Source organism: Muntiacus reevesi, chromosome 18 (assembly GCF_963930625.1).
Source record: "Muntiacus reevesi chromosome 18, mMunRee1.1, whole genome shotgun sequence".
In the NCBI taxonomy this organism is placed as follows: domain Eukaryota; kingdom Metazoa; phylum Chordata; class Mammalia; order Artiodactyla; family Cervidae; genus Muntiacus; species Muntiacus reevesi.
The window spans coordinates 25088524-25103237 of record NC_089266.1 but is presented as its reverse complement, the minus strand read 5'-3'; the positions used below and the strand labels follow the sequence as shown (position 1 = coordinate 25103237).

At 39.2% G+C, this 14714-nt stretch overlaps 1 protein-coding gene across 2 annotated transcripts in view; it reads left to right on the top strand.

Moving 5' to 3' along the window:
* The window catches only part of ZNF652 (zinc finger protein 652), a 63544-nt gene that overhangs the window by 35875 nt on the left and 12955 nt on the right, over positions 1 to 14714 (top strand). The window contains exons 2-6 of one of the 2 annotated variants that reach the window (XM_065911028.1): positions 1710 to 1806; positions 5204 to 6375; positions 9542 to 9689; positions 10022 to 10137; positions 10592 to 10736. In XM_065911028.1, coding sequence (XP_065767100.1) covers positions 5473 to 6375; positions 9542 to 9689; positions 10022 to 10137; positions 10592 to 10736 — 1312 coding nt within the window. In that variant the 5' untranslated portion in view covers positions 1710 to 1806; positions 5204 to 5472. The remainder of the gene's footprint in view (positions 1 to 1709; positions 1807 to 5203; positions 6376 to 9541; positions 9690 to 10021; positions 10138 to 10591; positions 10737 to 14714) is intronic. The other variant, XM_065911027.1, reaches the window with a different exon arrangement.

Here is a 14714-nt window from a genome sequence, read left to right as displayed (position 1 = left end):
AAGACTGAAACCATTGATGTATGTATATATATTCATAAAGAACTGCATTAGCCATGTTGTGTTACATAACAAACCATGTCCCAATCTGGTTCACTAAAACAGGGAAGGAATTTTTGTTCTCACTTCGTGGCCATGATAGATCAGCAGGGGAGCTCCGCTTGTGTCACGCCGTGATCCAGGCTGATGGAACCACCAGCCACCTTTTTGTACTCTACTGGTCATCATGCTAAGAGGGAAATGAAGCCCAGAGGGTCATTAGCTCAGAAGTGACTCACATTGCTTATTTCACAACACGATGGTCCCATGTAACTAGGCAGGGCCAGGAAACATAACATGCCTGTGCCAGGCAGACAGCTGAAAATATTTGATTAATAGCACCATTCTTCTGGCCACCAGTTAGTTGATCTACTCTCTCACATGGGAAAAATATACTCACTTCCTCCCCAGGTAGGGAAACCTAAGTTCCTGTCCAATCATGGCATTAAGTCCAGGATCTCCGAGCGGATGCAAGGATGTGATCCTGGTGGTCTGTTCATGAGGAGATGATGCATAGTCGTCTCTACATAGGGCCCAAATGTTGCTCTTTTTGATCCATAGACTTAAGAAAAAAATTGTCAAATAATTGGCTGCCCTCACAAACAATGTACAGTGGTGACTAGTGGCAGGATGATAAAAAATAAAAAAATAAAAAAACTCCCATTTGAAAAGGGGAAGGACAGGAGACATCCAGCAAATACTGCAGTCCCTCTGAGCAGTCATTGAGGGGACCCCTCCAGGGATGGTGAATGTTCTTGACGAGATCCCAGGTTTGCTCCTTAACTCAATTGTCTGCTCTTTCTTTGCTCCCTGACTTAATCTTCTTGATCCTCCTTTTTTCCTGTTGTGTTCCTTTGCTGTATCCCAAACGGACAATGAGGAATATTCCCCCTTAAGGGGATGAACAGCTTTTTTAATCCACCTCCTGCCATGGATGCTTGGGAACGCAAACATTTCTGGAAGTCTTGAGTACTTCCCTGGTGGTCAAGTGGTTAAGATTCTGCTTCCACTGAGGACGGCATGGGTTTGATCCCCTGGTCAGGGAAATTCTACATGCCACACGGTGCGGCCAAAAAGAAAGAAAACGTCTTGAATAGTCGCAGCCTCTCAAGTGTAGGCTGGTGGTCCTTTTAGCAGTATAACCCTCAAAAACTTAGTTGACTTTTTACTTATTTGTTTCCAGTCAGGTCCATGTGCCCTAGCCGCATCCACAATTCTTTCTAACCATAAGTTCATAGATTTGTTGTGTGGCTCTGCCTTATTGGTCTCATACTTCTTTCTTGACTTAATTTTGAGTACTGGTATTTCTGCTATAATGCAATATATGCTTTCCTGAATTCTGCAGAATTGCACACTAAAATAAACAGGGCTTATGGGAAAAAATAGGGTTGTGCAGACGCAAAATCTGTGGACCACTGTAACCAGTGCACTAGTAAAAACAAAGTAATTAAAATAAAAACAATAGCATATTAAATCTCCACTGGCATATGCAGTCAGCATCAGTTCACTGAAACTTTACAGACTCAGTCTCTGGAATGCTTGTTTCTTCCTCTGAGACTTTGGGGTCTTGAAGACATTCACTTAACAATAGAAACTAATTTCATTCCAGTAAAAATTTGATCTGTGGTGTGGTGTATGAATCAGCAATCAAAAACTTTCTTCTTTAAACACAGGAGGAGAAACATACATCCTCAGCTTCACCAGATATAAAATGGAAAATGCAGTGGTTCATGAAGCAGCTAAATCAGCCACGACTTGCATTAAAGGAAGGTACATAAGTGGGATGTTTAGCTTATTTCTTGGCGTTTTCATATATTGCTAAGGCTTTCCTTTAAATTTGGGAAATCTTTTTCCTTGCTACTTCCAACAAGAGAAAAGTGCATATAAATCAACTTAACTTCTGTGTTATATTGACATCATTTCCTTATTTACTAATAGCATTTGAACTAATTCACATCAAAGCAACATGCTTGGTAGCAAAACAGACTAAGGCTGTTTTGATGAGAGAACCCCTCTTCAGTCTCTTTTTTAGAAATGCTGTTTTATTCAGCAGTACCTTAATCAATTGGGAGGTTTTATCAGTGGTTGTAAAGGCCAAATCTTTGACTTGATTCTTGACCTCAAGACTGGACTCTGATCAGCATTTGTAGCTCAGAGACCTTCTTAGTTTGGGGTTAAGCACTTGATTGTTCTGACCCCACAAATTGCTGGAAACTGATGAATTCTTTTCTGAATTCATCCAATAATTTGTTAAATACAGCCAGCAGTAATCAACACAATCTCTTAATGGTCCATTTTCCCACTAGAGCTATAAATTCTCAAGGCATATTAGCTCTCTTCACCACTGCACACTCTGAGCTGCTATCCTTTTAGCCTCTGATAAGTTTTTTCTTACCTCCTTCTCCCTAGCTCCTTAGCCTTCACCATATACTTTAGGTTTTTTGATGAGACAGTACCACACTTCTGGATTCCACCTGTATCAGCTAGGAGAGACCCAAGTTATACTGCAGTAATAAACAACACAAGATCTCAGTGGCTTTGAAAACATGTTCTCCCTCAAGTTAAAATACAAAAGAATTTTAGTGATTGCTGCACTGTGCATATCTTGCGGGTCATTTTGTTACTCAGGGTCCTAGGCTGATGGCAGCCATAGCAGTCATCAGTTTGAGGGTTGCTGGTCGCTGTCCCAGTGGGAGGAGAGGCCTGGAGGGTCTCCTGTTGCTCATCCACGTGTCATGTCTACTCAGCTTGTACTGGCTGGAAGTAGTCACGCGGCCCCACCCGCCTCCTGGGGAGGGCAGAGTCAGAGAGTACAGCCCTGTCGTGTGTCCAGAGGGCTGAGGGCCAGGATATTTGGGAAGAACACATTAATGACTACCATAGAGGACATCCTTTCATTTATTTTTCTTCATGATTTTGTTCTATTTCTGTTTTTTGCTGGTTAATTGAATTTTACTGTCCCTCTTCCCTTGCTTAATTTGAGATAATTAATGTGGGTAAGTTTTATTTACTGGTACTTGTAATAGTTTACATTATTTCAGAAGTTTGGGCAATATAAAGTAAAGCTACTGTGATTTTCCTACTTAAAATACAAGGTACAAAACTGATTAAAAAGCTATATGGTTACAGGAAGAGTTGAGTTTAAATTATTTTGGAATGTCATCTGTCATAGTAGAGTCAGGCAGGCCTGGAGTCAAATATTGCTTCTGTCATTTAACAGATATGTGATCTTAGACAAATTATTTAACCTCTCATAGGCATAATTTCCTCTTTTATAAATACAAAGAAGTATACATATATATATTTATTCAGATGTCAAGTAAAGCATGGTGGCATTTATCGCTGCTCCTTTCTGAAATTCTATTAAAATGAAAGTAAAATATATTTTTTAAGTTAATTAATTAATTTATTTGGCCATGCCACATGGCTTATGGAATCTTAGTTCCCCAACCAGGGATTGAACCCGGGCCCTTGACAGTGAAAGCATAGCGTCCTAACACTGAACCACCAGGGAATTCCCTAAAACAATTTTTTAGACAATGGAAGAGAGACAGTAGCAGAGGAATGATAGAAATAGTTGTGAATTACTTATTATAGTCATAATAATGTAAGCAATAAACACTTTATAAAAAAGTGATACAACTATATTGGGAGGATGAAAGGAGAGTTGAGAGCATTAAGGTAAGAAAACTTTAGTGGGAGATAAGTGGTAGTGTCTAAAATTGGGGGGGAAAAAGTCAAGCAATAGAAATATCATCAGAGGGATTTCCCTGGTGGTGTGGTGATTAAGACTCTACCCTTCTACTGTCAAGGGCCCCATCTCAACCCCTGATGGGAGATCTGAGACTCTACATGCCATGTGGCACAGTCAAAAAAAAAGAAAAAGAAAAGAAATATAACCACATTGTTTAGAAATGTAAAAGTAATTACAGGGGGAAAGGGAAGCGGAACAGCTAAAAGAAACACTTTTGTCTCTGGTAAAGGACTCAGATGGGATGAAGTAGGCAGAGGATGGCTGCTTTTGTTATAAACTTTGCAGTATATTTGATTTGTAAAACTGTGGATGCTTTTCTTATTAGTGATTACTTTGATGAAAGATTTAAAATAAGTTTAAAAATCAACCCCAAAGTTTTGTAGTGGGTATTAAATAGAAATAGCAAATAATGAGCACCTTTACAGTGTTTGTGCACATAGTAGCTATTCAGTAAGTACTAGTTTCCTTCCTTTTGTTAATTAGACAGGGTATGTGCCTGTAGTTAATATTTATGTGACTCAGAAGTTAAGTGGTTGGCTAAGCAGCAATGTGAGGTACGTCACAAAGCAAATTATGCACCCTTCTCATCTTTTTTTTTTAATGGATGATTTTATTTTTCCTGGAACCATACCAGCTTTATGGTTATTGTTTCTTAGAATTTAGACTTCTGTGCAGCTGACACATGAAAATCATCTGGCTATTGAGTGAATCTAGAGAGCTATGCATAGAACAAATTTTAAAATACCTAGCAACTTTGAAATTACTCTAATAAACCTGAAAACAATGATATCTATACCTCGATTATAAATTATTTAAGGCCAGGGATATCTCTCTCTCTCTTCTCTTGTTATATCAGTTAGCTGCTTTATTTTTCTGGTCCACAATGCGTAGACCACTACTACTTTTGTTCCTTAAGCTCTCACTGTGATGGATGGTGGTGTCTGATGTTGAAAAGAAAGCCAGCCAGCTTGAGGTTCTTGTGTATTTCATGGACCTCACATACTGTGTATCTAGACTGTAAACTCCTTATGGACATGGACCATATTTTCTACCATGTCAGTGTGTCCAGGATAATGACTGCTATGCAAAAAGAGATGTTCACTAAGCATCATTAAGTATGTAATGAATACCAGCTAGGTGCTGGTAGTCACTGTACTAAGCTCTAAGGATATCTCAGTGAATGGGACAGATAATGACTCCTGCTGTCTTAGAATTTACATTCTAACAAAATGTTTGTTGAATTCATGTAATGCAGTAAAATTATGGCCCACACTGAACCATTTGAGCAGGATAAAGAATTGTATATATAAAGAGTTTAATCATTTAAGGTATGTTTGTTGTATGATGTCAGTGCATGCTATAAGAAGGAAATAAGAAATATTTGATTTTTTTTCTCTTTGCTTTTCTTTGCAGATAAGATGCTCCAAGTCACTGCAGCTCTCTGCAAAAGGAAAATCACTAGTGCTCTGCTCTTGCCATAATACCAAACCTTTTGACTTATGCATTGGTGCTGCAACACACTGGAAGAATTGCACACAGGTTCCAGGAATACCTTCCCCCCCCCCCCGCCCCCGTTTGAGTGATTCTTCGTTGGATGGAAAAAGATTTGAGTCTTAATAATTACCCTGTTCTAAGTCTGTTCTCTATAGTCTGAACTGCTTAATAAATTAGGCCACTTACTAATGAGCCACACAGCCAGTTCTTGTCAGGAGCTGGTTGAAAACCGTGCTGTGCACGTAGCAGGAATGGCACAAGAAGATAGCCGTCGTGGTCAAGTGCCATCTTCCTTTTATCATGGTGCCAACCAAGAACTCGACCTGTCCACCAAAGTGTACAAAAGGGAATCAGGAAGTCCTTATTCTGTGTTAGTGGACACCAAGATGAGCAAGCCACATCTCCATGAAACAGAGGAGCAGCCGTATTTCAGGGAGACAAGAGCAGTGTCTGACGTGCACGGTGTTAAAGAAGACCGAGAGAATTCTGATGACACAGACGAGGAGGAGGAGGAGGAAGTCTCCTACAAAAGGGAGCAGATCATAGTGGAGGTAAACCTTAATAATCAAACGTTAAATGTGTCTAAAGGGGAAAAGGGTGTCTCTTCTCAGTCCAAAGAGACTCCTGTTCTTAAGACAAGCAGCGAGGAGGAAGAGGAAGAGAGTGAGGAAGAGGCCACGGATGACAGCAATGACTATGGAGAGAATGAAAGGCAGAAGAAAAAGGAGAAGACGGTGGAGAAGGTCAGCGTCACACAGAGGAGAACCAGGAGAGCTGCCTCTGTTGCCGCAGCTGCCACTTCCCCTACTCCCAGAGCTACGAGAGGGCGTAGGAAGAGTGTAGAGCCACCTAAGCGTAAGAAGCGGGCCACGAAGGAGCCCAGAGCAGCAGTCCAGAAAGCTAAGTGTGAAGAGAAAGAGACTCTGACCTGTGAGAAGTGCCCCAGGGTGTTTAACACTCGCTGGTACCTGGAGAAGCACATGAACGTTACTCATAGGCGCATGCAGATTTGTGATAAGTGTGGCAAGAAGTTTGTCCTGGAAAGTGAGCTGTCCCTTCACCAGCAAACAGACTGTGAAAAAAATATTCAGGTAGGTCTTAATCACCGAGAGGGCAAACTTTCCAGGATAGAACCTGGCTGTTTCAGACTCACCTGGTATCTGCCCAAGAGAATAAATACAGTAGAGGTTGAAGGGACAGTTTTCACCAATTTATCTTTTTTTTAAAGCCCCTGCTTTGGTATTTTCAAAACCAGGCTTAACATTTTCTTTCAAAAGCATAAATTTAACCGACGCTGGACTAGTGGGAACCCAGGTCCGTTGGAAAGGGGAATCTGTTATAGGTGATTGACAAGGAGGTAAAGTCAACACCGACTTGGCACTGAGATTTACTCTTGTAAGACATGTAATATAGTTCATTCTGGTGTCTTCGCTGTCAAGGTGGGAGATATCAAGTAAAAGTCAGGAGTAGAGAGAGGTCCTTTTCTAAGGTTTGAAAGGATGCCAGGTCCTAGTGCAGCTGTTGGGGACAAAAACCATAATGACTCAGACTGGTGGAAATGGAAGATCTCCAGGAGTGAGTTTGCTTCTAAAGCAGTGGAGAGATGACAGCACTAAATTTGTCAAGAGGCTAAGCTCATGGGAATATGCAAACTTTAAAGGAGGCTGAGCTGATTGAAAATATTGCCTACCTGGTAGGCGGTAGGCTTATATCATGCTACTGTGTAGTATTAACATAACAAAACATGGTATTCAAACCAGGTTGGTGTCTTGAAAGGACTGTATTGTGATAGGTTAAGAGATGTGCTAATTATATCATGTTGTGTGAACTATATTATGTTGAGCTATGTTGGTTTGCACATGTAAGTGCATATTTATGAATATGAGCATTCATGAAAGGTAAGTGTATTAATGTCTCCAAAAGATATGTAAAATAGAGATTTCTTGTACCATACTTAAGCTGAACTTTTTTTTTTTTTAATTGAACTTCTTGTAGAAGATGAAATTGTTTGGTTTCAGTGTGTTTCTTGGAGTACTCCTGATTTGGAATATTCCTTATTTTGCATTTTTCTTTCTTGTTTTTAATCAGCAACTGAAATCATTACTTTAAAGAGGTTTTAAAAAAATATGAATTAGGGGCTTCTCCACTGGCTCAGTAGTAGAGAATCTGCCTGCCAATGAAGGAGACGTGGGTTTGATCCCTGATCCAGGAAGATCCCACATGCCACAGCTAATCCCGTGTGCCACAACTATTGAGCCTGTGCTCTAGAGCCCCAGAGTCACAACTACTAAGCCCATGTGCTGCAACTACTGAAATCCTTGTGCCATAGAGCCCGTGCTTTGCAACAAGAGAAGCCACCACAGTGAGAAGCCTGAGCACGGACTGCAGCTAGAGAGTAGCCCCCGCTCTCCACAACTAGAGAAAAGCCCATGCAGCAACGAAGACCCAGCGCTGCCAAAAATAAAGTATAAATAAATATATGTGTAAATTATATTTGCTAAAAATTCTCTGCATTTTGATTCATCAGATGTGACTTGATCTCTGACATACTTGGTAAATAAAAGAAGACTGAATCATGGCGCCTGTCATTCAGTAACTCCTGGTGCCGGGGCTTGGTTCCCAATTGGTTGCATCAGTTCAGGCCAGAGGAAGTGCGATGCTGTGCTGCACCCTAGGGGTCAAACTTAGTTCTGTAATGATTCATTGCTGAAATCTGGATCTTTGTGTAGTTGTTTTTTGTGTTTTTTTCTTTTAACTTTGCTTCATTAAGTACAGAAGGGGCTTCCTTGGTAGCTCTGCTGGTTAAAAATCCACATGCCAGTGCCTGCCAGTGCAGGAGATGCGGATTCAATCCCTGGGTCAGGAAGATCCTTTAGAGGAGGAAATGGCAACCCACTCCAATATTCTTGACTGGGAAATCCCATGGACAGAGGAGCCTGGCAGGCTGCAGTCCATGGGGTCCCAAAGAGTCAGACACAACTTAGTGACTAAACAACAAGAAATGCAGAAAACATTTAATAAATCCTTTATTTGTGTGACTATTCACTGTTCCTCACTGTAATTTCATTTAAACTTATAACTTAAGTTTTGTGGATTTTGCTGAATGAACTTGTTTTGCATTTCTAATCCTGATGACCGAATAACTAGTAAAAATTAAAACTGTGCTCTACAGAATGAATGGTTTATAGGGTTTGTCTGTCCTTTCCTCCAGCAGTATCCAGCTAGAGGCTTATCTCTGTGACTCTTCTTGGTCCTCATTTCCTGAAGTGACAGTGTGTTTAGAGATGTTTATTAAATTTTGCAGCAAGTAACAACTTTTTCCTTTATGTATTACGGAGTCTGATGGTTACCTAGAACTTCCTAATACTGTTTTTAACCAGAAGTATTTTATTTTGATGCATGTTATGATATCCTAGACTAGTAATGATGCATAATCCAGGGCAGGAGGTGGATTGCCTGTGTCTCCTACAGATGCTTGTGTGAGATCTGGGATCTGAGCTCCTCAGGAAAAGGGAGGATGCCAGCAGCTGAGGGGTTATGTTAAATTCTGCCAGAGGGAAATGTTTAGTAGAGAAAATTAGGAAAATATAATAAAATCTCAGTAGTTTGTATTAATGAAAACTTTGAATATGTTCGCTAAGCTACAAAAATATTGTTATTCTTCTGTAGATCTATGACCATTCACGTATGCTTTGTTTTATCTTGCTTTTATGTTAATTTAAAGTTAGTTTGTATTCTCTGGTAAACACATATTAACTGCATAGTAACCCATGTGTAGGAAACAGCTGCTTACGGTAATCCATATTTTACAAAAAACAAAACTTGAAGGTTCTTTTCAAAGGTACAATACTAATTTGATAAAAGCAGTCAATTCTTTGATATTAGTGGAACTTTGCATTTCTTTTTTGTCTTACTTTTTGCCATTGTTTTCATACTCCCAAAGTGTCTCTAAAAAATTTCATCTTAGGAAATGGAACATAAAGATGTTGGTTTTGAAATCTGGACTTCATGGAAGAATAGCATTTGTTTGGATTCTGGTCTATGCCACAAATCTAAAGCACACCCACTTCATGGGACTTCCCTGGCAGTCCAGTGGTTAGGACTCTGCACTTTTACGCTGTGTCCTGGGTTCAGTCCTTGGTCGAAGGAACTATAATACTGCAACCCATTCACCTTGGCCAGTTTCAGCTGTTGGGCCACAGGTGAGGCGTCTGGAGACCCCTATAAATAAAGATTGTTTTTGTTTATCCTGCTCAGTGTGTTTCCTGTAATAAATCGTTCAAGAAACTCTGGTCCCTTCATGAACATATCAAGATTGTCCATGGATACGCAGAAAAGAAATTTTCCTGTGAAATTTGTGAGAAGAAATTCTATACCATGGCTCATGTACGGAAACATATGGTTGGTAAGTTGCTTTTCTCTAACACCTATAATTTCCCTTGTTCTTTGGTGAGTTTTATGCTTTGAATTGGGCAGGATATGAGAAATTGCCTTACTTGAATCAGTTTTGACTTGTTGAAACCAAATGCAACATGTCTTCAGTAAGCATCACCGGATTGGATGGTAGAGTCTTCCACACCCAGGTTTCTTTTCAACATTGTTATTCTTTCAACTTCGCTGTTACAGCCTCACAGATTAGAGCGTAGTAAATGATGTCCTTAGAGTAGAACATACCTCTTTTCCAGTTTGAGCCTTTTGGTGAACTGATTTTGAGTATAAGTGCATTCTGTGTTGCAGCACACACAAAAGATATGCCGTTTACCTGTGAGACCTGTGGGAAGTCATTCAAACGCAGTATGTCGCTCAAGGTACACTCCTTGCAGCACTCTGGAGAGAAGCCCTTCAGATGCGAGGTAAGGCCTGGGCTGCCCGCCAGGCCAGGGGTGGGGGCTGGCTTGTGTGTGTGTATTCGTGGTGAGCCGTGGAAGAAAGGCATGCATTTCCACAGAACCATCAGACCCGTGTGCTGAGCGCTGTGTGCTATTAGCTCACTGCTGGGTAAAGAGCAGTCATTTTTAACACGGTGTTGACTTTCTTAGATTAGGTTAAAATTGGGACTGACACGTGATGAATTATTTTACATTTCTCACTAATTCAGAGAAGTTGGATATACTTCACTGATAATTATTTAGGAAATATCCCCCTTTATTAATAACTCAGCCTGGAAACACAGCAGAGCCAAACATTTGGACACAAGTAGGTTCTATTCTGAGTATGAAAAATAAGCCTAATCTCAGACTGTATAGGGTGGGCGCAGGTAAAGCTGCTATGCCTGGCATTCAAAAGTCTCCACTGTGTCCAATGCAGAACTGTGACGAAAGGTTTCAGTACAAGTACCAGCTCCGCTCCCACATGAGCATCCATATCGGGCACAAGCAGTTCATGTGCCAGTGGTGCGGCAAGGACTTCAACATGAAGCAGTACTTCGACGAGCACATGAAAACACACACTGGTAAGGAATTCTTGAGAAAGGTACAGATGTGTCTCAGGCACTTGCTAATGATCCCCTGTGAGTCTGTTTACTTAAAATTCTAAACCACAAGCCTGCACCCTAAGTACAAATGCCGCTTTACATAAATCTAATGTTGAACAATACAAATTTATAATATTGAAAAATTAGGCTTTTATCAATTTATTGATTTCAAAAAGTATTGTTAGTGCCTTTTAACTGTGAGTTCCTTCAAGGTGATGGACTCTGTATTTGGGGCACAGGATCTCCTGAAATTGTATGAAATTTATTTTGTGTATGTGTACATGTTATTTTTCTGAGGAAAGGAGTCTATGTCTTTTAAAAACGGAGGGTATTGACTGCTTTTAGCAGAATACCCTCTCAGTATTCTTAAAGTTTGATTGGAATTGATTTACCAAATTTCACTACTTTTCATGAACATAACCATCAACTGAGATTAAATAATGTTTTAACTGCTTTATATTTTCAGGGGTATATGCTTCATAGCATAGATTTGTCTTGTAAGCATTTGATCACGCAGCCTTCAGAGAGCTAGTTAGAATAATAGCCCAGTGTAAACACTGAGGCATTGTATCTCCATCTCATCTTGATGCTCTGGAATTAGATGTCTTTGCACAAACTGAACAGTATGAAACATTTTTCAAGCTTTTAAATAAAATCTAATCACAGAATTCTAGGTTTTATTAGTCTGCAGAGTAGCAGAGCTAGAAAGAACCACAAGAGATTATCTTGCTTAGCCTGCTTACAAGTGGTAAGGAAATCTGTCCATGTCTGGGTCTCTGTAGTTCCCATTTCTGTATTTAAAGTCCAAGGAAGAATGCCTGCCTGATGGGCTTCTTTACCCTTCAGAGCAGAGCACCTCAGATTTTAAGGAATAAGCTAGAGGAAGAGTCACGAGAGAAGTTTAAGTAAATTGCATTTCAAAAGGTAATGCTAACTTTGAAGCCTAAGCAGATAGCAGTATATATCAGAGTATTTAACAGATTCTCCCCTTAAAGTCTGGTGGTTCTTGAATAGACTCTTAGTTCTGAGTCAGTTTTAGGGCACAGTTTTTTGTTAATTCAGCAGGAAACTATTCAGCAGAAAATAAGTCTTTTTGATGGCAGAAGCTGTTTCACACTCACAAACAGTGCTTGGCACATAGTAGATGCCCAGTTAATGTTTGTTGCAAGACTAGAAGGAACGTCCACCGTGTAAGCCTCTGCCTCTGTGCTCGCCTCTTCTCTGCCTCTGTGCTTGCCTCTTCTCTGCCTGTCTCCCTGTGCTTCTTGCTCCCTGGACTTTCTCCTCTCCTTCTCCTTCTGTGTTTCTTCCTCTTTCTTCTTTCTCCTTTGTCCTTCTTTCTTTTTTCAGGCCCTTAAATGTCCAGAGTATGAAACTGAAGTGTATATTTCATATTATATATTTAACATATTCTTCTTTGACCAAATAGGCAACCTGAACATTTCCTATTTCTTCTAAAGGAACATAGCCACCTATATTCACTTAAATGTTTATTCTTCTCATTAAAAGTAGTAGTACATACTTATGAAAGTATATTAGAAAATATGAAAATTGCAATGATCTGTAATCTTATCAGTGAGAGATCACTACTGTTAACATTTAAGGATATATATTTTTTAAATTCTGTAATTTCTTAATATATATAGATACTGTGAAAAACTGTTTATATATTCATATATATAGTAATAAAACAAAAATTGGGTCTTTATGCTCTATTATAACCTACTTTTATTTTACTGTATTGTATCATTAACAGTAATATCATTTTAATGGTTGTGTAATAGTCCTTATAAATTTGTTGTAATAATAGCCATCATTTATTATGCACATATATGCCAAGTATTATCTTAAGCACTTAGCATACATTATCTCATTTAATCAATTTAACCTTTACCACAGTCCTGTTAAGGATATTATCTCCATTTTATTTAACCAGTTCCCGATTGGACATTTAGATTTTTCCAATTTTTCTACTGTTATTAATAGTACTGTGACAAACAACTTTCTGGCTAACACATCCATGATTATTTACTTAGATAAATTCCTGGAAATTGGATTATTAGGGCAGAGGGATGTGTGTATTTTTAAGACTTGGTGGTATGTATTGCCAAATAGCTGTCCATGTACACTCTTAGCAGCTGTGCATGAAAACACTCATTTTCTCAACCCTGTCCAATGTAAATAAAATAATTGTTGAATTAATAGGTGAAAATGGTTTCTTTTTGTGTTAATTTGTACTTAATTGCTAAGTAAGATGGAACATTTCTTTCAGTACACTTGATGGGTATCAGTATATTTTCTTTTCTGAATTGCTTGTGCCTTTTTTGTATGCATCCTTTCATTGCAGTGTTTGGCTTTTTCTTATTGTTTGTGGTAGCTCTTTATATAATAGCTCTTTGTATATATTTATGTCCCCTGGATCTTGTTTAACAGCAGTATTAAAATGCTTCCCCCTGGTTTGTCATCTGCCTTTTAATATTGCTTATGATGCTCACACTGGGAATGCACTGTCACTCACTAGCTGTGTGACCTCACCTGAATTATGCGACTCCTGCAGGCCTCTGGTTCCACGGGTATCAGTATTAAATAAGGATGACAGTAGTACCTTGGAGAGGACCCAAGAAGGGTTAGTTTTTACAGAAGAAAAAAGATAGCTTTTTTGCGGCTGGTTGGACCACTTGTAGAGTGTGTTTTGGTGGGGATTAAGGCCATTGCAGGAACTGACATTGATTGGGCTATTTCTTTGCAGTTAAACAGAAGTGAGGCAGATCTTATCTAGGGAAGCGACCAGCCCTCAGGCAGGGTTTCCTGGGATGGTGTGGACACGGGGTGAGTTCAACATAGAATAATTGCTGATTCTCCTTGTACCAGGCATAGTGCTAAGTACCTAGAGATACAGGATGAATTAAGGCCTGGTTTTTGCCCTCAAAAAGCTTATAGTCCAGTGATAGTAATGATGATAATAATAGTAATAATAATAGTAGTAGTAGCACTAAAATGCATTGAATGTTTACTATGTATCAAATACTGTCCTAAGCACTTTCCTCGAATTTTTAACTTATCACAGTAACCTATTATTATCTTCATTTTTCAGATGAGGCTTAGAGAGTAAAGAACTTGTCCAGGGCAATCTGACTCCAGAAACACATACTTAGTTATTCTGATACAAATTTAATGAAGCAAGTAAAAAAATGGAAGGATACACAGGACATCATGAGGGCAAAAAGCACCATCCCAGAGTCTGGTTCTCAACTTGTAGAATTTGTCAGCATACCCAGTCAGGATCAGAGGGATTGATCTGTGCTAAATAGTCTTTGTGTGTGTGTGTGTGTGCGCTAAATAGTCTTTTTGTGTGTATATGCTAAATAGTCTTAATGATATATTAATAAAATTGCTAATTTACAATGAAAAGGCTGAATGATAGGTGGTTCAGAACTCTATGTTCTTTGGTCAGAATATTCTTTGCCTAAAGTAAAATTTATATTAGTTGCTAAATTATAATCACAAGATTGTCAGGGACAGGAAATTATAGGCAAGGAAGGTAATCGAATGATCTTAATGGTGCGTCCCAACCTTCACTGAATTCAAGAAGTCATCAGTTCCATGACAAAGCTAAGTTTATATATCACTAAGAAAATGCTACAAATTAAAGAATGAAATGCCATCAATTGTTATGGTATATATCAGTTTCACAGATGTCAATATGGGAGGGGAATGCATGTCTTAGAATTAACTAATATTTATTTATTGATGTTAAGAATCTACTCAATGGGGTTACTGTAGTGAACAAGGCTAAAATAGTCCCTAGGTTCACAGACCTTATTGTCAGGTTAGGGTGATAGACAAGCAAGGCCTAACAGTGGTTTGGTGATGAGAGCACAGTAAGTATAACTAAATGAAATTGGCTAGAATTTGACGAATTAGGGCAGGAGAGGAGACAGGGAATATGGTAAGACA